This window comes from Cibotium barometz, chromosome 46, assembly GCF_041138505.1.
Source record: "Cibotium barometz isolate CiBa-2024 chromosome 46, ASM4113850v1, whole genome shotgun sequence".
NCBI lineage: Eukaryota > Viridiplantae > Streptophyta > Polypodiopsida > Cyatheales > Cibotiaceae > Cibotium > Cibotium barometz.
In genome coordinates, this window is record NC_141091.1 from 35,853,103 (window position 1) to 35,859,555 (window position 6,453).

General features: G+C 41.0%; 1 protein-coding gene across 1 annotated transcript; it reads left to right on the top strand.

Annotated features, from left to right (window-relative positions):
• Window positions 1-294: 294 nt before the first annotated feature.
• Window positions 295-3,743, top strand: LOC147612173 (uncharacterized). Its single transcript, XM_086784053.1, has 2 exons — window positions 295-1,071; window positions 1,153-3,743. Exons 1-2 carry the CDS (start codon window positions 436-438, stop codon window positions 3,040-3,042), a joined length of 2,526 nt encoding a protein of 841 aa, XP_086640179.1. The 5' UTR covers window positions 295-435; the 3' UTR covers window positions 3,043-3,743.
• The last annotated feature ends 2,710 nt before the right edge of the window (window positions 3,744-6,453 follow it).

The window sequence follows — 6,453 nt, forward strand, 5'->3', positions numbered from 1 at the left end:
AGTATTTATGAGAACAATCCGATAATGTCCCAATGGCCCACTACATAAACTACTAATCAAGCCAGTATATGAAGTAACAAGGGAAGGTCTAAAGACTAGCCACAAGGTAGCTTTTAGAGCAAGGCCTCTTAGGGACACTCCCATCCTATCAAACGAAAGGAGCAATGACATACTCCCAGGTAGCATGATGTTGAGAGCTGCAATTTAACTGGCCAGAGGAGCACATAAAATTTGCATGCAAACCATTCCTAACTTTAGCATGAGCCTTGATGAGGAGTGGATACACATGCTCTCATGTCTTTAGTAATGTAAAGAGGAAAGCTGTTCTGGCATGATAAAGAGGAAACCTTGCTTAGTGAAGTGCAAGGCAAGGGAAGCGACTGTCTGTTGTCATGCAGGGATCGAGACCAATGCGGCAGTAGGAGGAGTGCAAGCATGGCTTTTTCTTTGGCAAAATTCCTGCAAGGGAGCCCAGGAAAGCGGCCGCGAGGGATCACACGCTCAGCATGGTTCTCAGGAGGAAGCAGTGCCCACGAGAGAGGAGAGGCCTCGCAGTCTGCCCTGACTCACGTGGAGGAAATGTGCCACATTCTCAGCAGCGACGCGAGCTGGGGACCCCACATCGAAGAGGCCCTGAATGCCATCTCAGCACATGTACGGCCATTCTACGTGACCCGAGTGCTCGCCCATCAGCTGCAAAACGCCCACATTGCCCTCCATTTCTTCAGGTGGGCAGAACGCCTGCCTGCATACAGGCATGAGCCTGAAGCTTACGATGCCCTAATCCTAACCCTAATCAGGTTCAAGTGCTTCCATGCTCTCCCCCACATCTTCCTTAGCATGAAGCAAGAAGGTTATGACATGAACCGCCACACCGCCGTGCTGCTCATCCAAATGTTTTCTCATGAGAAAATGTGGGCACAAGCTGTTGATGCCTTGTGTCTAGTCAGAAGTCTTGGTGTAAAGCTGGAGCTTTCCACCTACACTGCCTTGCTGGACACCCTCGCAAAGGAGCGCGCTTTGAATGAAGCAATGGCATGCTACGCAGAAATGCAGAAAGTGGGTTACCAGGTAAAGCTCAGTGTCTCCAAAACATTGATAAATTTTCTAGGCAAAGAAGGCAGGCTCGATGAGATACTAGGGTTGCTGCAGGACATGGAAAAGAGCTCTGTTTATCCTGACAAAATGGTGTACAACATTTGCATTTGCAGCTTTGGCAAGGCTGGCCGGTTAGACATGGCATGGGAATTTTTTGAAAGAATGCAATGGCAGGGTCTGGATCCTGATACCATAACTTTGGTGAGTTTGGTTGAGTACACTTGCAAGGCAGGCAAGACAGAGCATGCATGGAAATTTCTTGAGGAGATGGATGCAAAGGGCTATCTTTTTCCTGCGGCGGCTTACAACGCATTGATTCTAGGTTTTGGTGATGCGAAAAGGCCGGATGATGCGTGGTCAGCCTTTGGACGCTTACGCAAGATGGGTGGCATTTTGGGAGTTGACTCATTCAATTCCCTCCTCATGGCTTTAAAAGCAAATGAAGAAACAACTGCCATGTGGCAATTGTTTCAGAGAATGAGAAGAGAGGGGGTTGGACCGAATCTGCTTACATACAATCTACTTACTGAAGTCCTTGCGAAGGTTGGCTGGGAGAAAGAGTCACATGAAGTTCTAGAAAGCATGCTGAGAGATGGATACAATTGCAGCCTAATTTCTTACAATATTGCAATAAACAATCTATGTAAGAGAGGACAGATTGATGAGGCTGTCAAGTTCTTTCAAGAAATGAAGCTCAAAGGTTGCTTTCCAGATAGCCACACACATAGTAGTCTTATCTGGGGGTTTTGTAAGGCGGCAAGAATCGATGATGCTCTTGAGCTCTTTCATGAGGTGCAGGCAGCTGGTGAAACCCCTGATGTTGTAGTTTATAGTTCTATCCTCGATGCTCTCAGCAAAGCAGGGAAATTGGATGAGGCTGAGAATCTCTACAAAGAAATGATTGGAAAAGGCATCCATATGGATAGAGTTGCCTTCAATACCATGATAGACTGTTTGGGGAAAGCTGGGAAGATAAGCAGAGCTTATGAACTTTTCAAGTTAATGCAGGAGAATGGTTGTGGAGGACCGGATAAAGTCTCTTATACTTCCCTCATTGTCTCCCTCAATCAAGCAGCTAGAGTGGCTGAAGCATATGAAGTGTTTGATCTTATGAAAAGAAACAATTGCGAAGCGGACACAGTTGTCTTTAATACGGTCATAAACGGCCTTTGTAAGGCAGGAAGAGTAGATGAAGCTTTTAATGTTTTTGAAGAGATGAGAGGAAAGGGCCACAGTCCAAGTGTGGTTACATACAGCACATTGATTGATGGACTAGGCAAGAGAGAGAGAGTGGATGATGCTTTGTTGCTTATGAAGCAGATGAATATGGATGGCCTGAATCCAAATGTTGTCGTATATGGGAGCTTAACATGCAGCTTCGGTAAGGTGGGGAGGATAGATGACATCTACATGCTGCTTGAGGACATGGTGATGAAAGATTGTTCTCCCAATGTTTTTGTATACAATGGTCTTCTGAAGGCACTGGGCAAGCTTCGTAAAGCTGCTGAATCTGTAGAAGTGTTCCAGAAAATGCAGCATATGGGCTGCAAACCGAATGTGATCAGCTACAAGTTTCTCATTGATTCTTTGATAATGGCAGGGGACAACAAGAAAGTTTCTTCACTCACTGAAGAATTGGTTGCAGAGGGTCTTCCTCTTTCTGATACCTACCGTCTTGTCAAAGAGACCATGAAGAAAGGGAGCATGCCAGATACACTTGTGCTCAATAACCTTCTCTTGAAGTTGGCTAAGGCGGGAGATCTGCATGATGCATGTGAACTATTGAAAGAGATGATTGCAAAGTCATTATCTCCGAGTCTTCCAAACAATCTGATGAGTATTGTACTTAAAGCAAATGAAATGGGTTCGTCTGCTTCTAAATTGCTTAATGTCCAAATGGATCATGTGGGCTACACTAATGCATTATTCAAAGTTGCCAGGTAACACAAAGTTGCATCTGTTGATATCAAGCATATTGGGGTTGGATGAAAGGGAAGAGTTTGCGGATTTTTTCATGCTCAACAAATATACGAGGAAAGATTGATTGTTTGATTTGAGCATTTTGGATGCTAATGATACAAGTGCGACCATTGTGCAACACTGTTCATGCAAAATTGCATGTAGGTCTGTTATCAACACATTCTTAGGAATGGCAAAGGTTGCACTTTCCTATTATAGTCAGCAGGATTGAGGCAGATCTAGAGGCTGGATAGGCACCGACCAGGAGGCCTAAGAGCTGTCCGGACATCCCAAGATGATCAGGCACTCACATATGAACAGGTGCCCAAGAGTGAACACCTTTATGAGGATGTGTGATGGCCGACCAGCAGGGCAGCCAACCAACCAGCCCTACACCAGCCGACCCTAAAGGAGCCTATAAATACGTGGCTGAGGGGAAGATGAAGGCATCCAAGGATTCAAACGTTGGTTGTGCCGATCCAATCCCCAAAGCATCAGAAGTGTGGATCAGAAGAGAGGAGTTACCAAGAAGCCAAATTCAGCTGCAAATTGTGTGACCAGAGAGCCTTTTCCGGATGTTGCATTAACGCACGTAGGAGGGAGTTCAATTCACAATCCAGAACTGACTTTACCATTGTATATAATCATCTTTTGGCATTACACAATAGATTAGATCTTCTTGTGTATTTGTTGCATTAAGTGATTAGGTCTTCAATTAGCATTAATAAGCTTGCTAATCAATCTTAATCAAGGCTTAATCCCACATGCATGCCACAATGACATTCGAGCATCAGGTCTGTCTACAAGTCCATGTATTAGGTGCATCGTGAGGCATTTTGCATAGAGGATGCCATAGTGGTAAGTCTAGTTGAAACTCAATAGGAGGGAGATACGAAGTTGTCTAAGAGGACCAAGAGATATCCGGACTTCCCAATGCCAGGCACCCTCCTTTATGGGTTTGTGTTGTGGCTGACTAGCAAGACAACCAAATGACAAGTCCTACATTAATCGGCCAACCCTAAAGAAATCTATCAGTAGGCAATTGAGGGGGCAAATCAAGGCATCCATGTATCCATATGTTGATTCTGTAGTGCTAAATCCCAAAGGAAGAGAGATGAGTTGTGAATAAAAAGAAATCATATTCAACTAGAAACAGCCTAAGTAAAATCCTTATCATGTGCACTTCGTATGCTCTCTCTTGCTATTTCAAAAAGTCAACTGTAGTGCCAACTCGGACTTTCTCTAAGCCAATCATATTTACAGGGTTCTATTGTGAAATGCAAAAGGACTCATCTTAGCACTATTGTATGCAAACTCTAGTAACAAAAAATTCTCTTCATAGAGTTACTTATCTCTCATAGAAACATACAAATGCAACATGTCCTTCATTGCTTGATTCACATGCTTTGTTTGCTTTATTAGACTCAAAATGATTAAACAAGCTCTTATTATCCATTTTCTTGAACACCTCCTGCAAATTTCTAGTGAACTTTGGATCACTATGATGAACAATTTCAACTAGCAAGCCATAAAGACTAAACTTCTCAACAAATAATCGAGTCAGGTGTACAATTGAGATTTTCACTTTGATAGAAATCTCACCAACTTGGTGAGATTCCTATCGTTGACCAACTTGGTGAGTTGGTCAACGATCACCCTCTCAAAGTCTATGTTAATTCAACCACAAAATTCATAGAAATACTTTGTTATTTCTTATTTTCAAAGGATATAGCAAGCCACCATGTCTCAAGCACTTAGATTTATTGATTTAGCATTGTTAAAAGTTTTAAATATATTTTTTCACATCAACTTTCAACTTTGACCGAAACAAATTTCTTCTAACTAAATGCCCAATCTTAGTACCCTAGATGCCCATCAAAGGGCATGCCATGACACTTAAACAAGAAGCAACTTCTTGCACCATTTACATCAAGTACATACACCTTACCTTTTTAGAAGAGCAATTCATTCCGATTAGATTACTCCCTCAAATGAATAAAATAGGAGTTGGGCTCATTTTGGAGCATAGGAGTGTTGGGTATTAGGGGTTAATCACAAGGTTTACAAGAGTGATTAAGCAAGAGGGCAAGAGATGAACTTAAAAAGATAAGGCATGCATTATAACGATGATCCTTTTATAGGAGAGACTCCCCTTTACAAGGTGTATTGCTATCACCACACGTGTCACATGTCAAACCTATGATGCCAAGTGTTCCTAAGAGGTGTCACCTACATACGTTTGCTGTCACCACTTATGCCACATGTCAAACCTATGATGCTAAGTGTCCCTAAGAGATGTCACCTACATACACATTCGCTTACATAAGATCCTCTTAAGAGGTTATCCCCACACATAAAAAACTCACACACCAGCGGTTGTTTTCACACACTAGAACCACTTTATTTTAAACTTAGAATTAGGTGCCAGTTTACACAACCACCTAGCACCTGTTTGTTCTCATGCTCATCACTATTAATATTTAACAAGAAGTTGTGGTAACCTTATGTTTTGATCCTTTAAAACACTTACCTAGCTCATGAGTCCATGCCATAGACTTTATTGTACTTTCCTTTCTCCATATCTTTTGAAGACATCTATTCATTCAACCACAAAGAGCTCCATTCAAAGTAGAATTCTTTACATAATAGTAATTAAAAGCTAACTACATGATACATAGTAATTAAAAGGTAATTACGTGACACATAGTAATTCAAACGTAGTTACATGACACATAGTAATTCAAACGTAGTTACATGACACATAGTAATACGTAGTTACATGACACATAGTAATTAAAAGATAGTTACATGATACATAGTAAAGAAAAGGTAATTACATGACACATAGTAATTAAAAGGTAATTATATGATAAAAAGGTAATTACATGATATATAGTAAAATTAGAAGGTAACTACATGATACATAGTAAAATTCTTCTCTTTTTATTAAAAGGTAAATACATGATACATAGTTAATATTTACATTGGGGCTAATGTAGAAAAACCACTCTTTGTCCATTAAAATTTTGATACTATTAAGGCATATACTTAGTTCCTCCTCATAAATCCTCAAAGTGAGGTAAAAAATCTTCTTTTATGCATTGCACCAAGTTCACAATAGATTGATGGGTCATTGGACACCATTAGGTTACAGAGTCTCTAGACAAAAGAAGCACTAATAAAATTGTGAGTATTTCCATCATTAATATACACATGGGTTTTCATAATTTCACCCAATGCTTGGATTAAAACAGAAGGACCAACATCTCCATGTTAAGATGATAGTTTTCACAATTCATCTACAATGATAAACATCAATGCTAGAAACAACTGGATTACCTGAAGCAAGTTGAGATGAAATCAAGTTTACTTTGCTTAACACCACTTCAAAGGATA

Excerpts from the sequence above, each read along its gene's own strand:
- LOC147612173 (XM_086784053.1), top strand. The coding sequence starts at position 436 with ATGGCTTTTTCTTTGGCAAAATTCCTGCAAGGGAGCCCAGGAAAGCGG. Across the intron at positions 1,072-1,152 it reads TGCAGAAAGTGGGTTACCAG|GACATGGAAAAGAGCTCTGT; the intron begins GTAAAGCTCAGT and ends GGGTTGCTGCAG.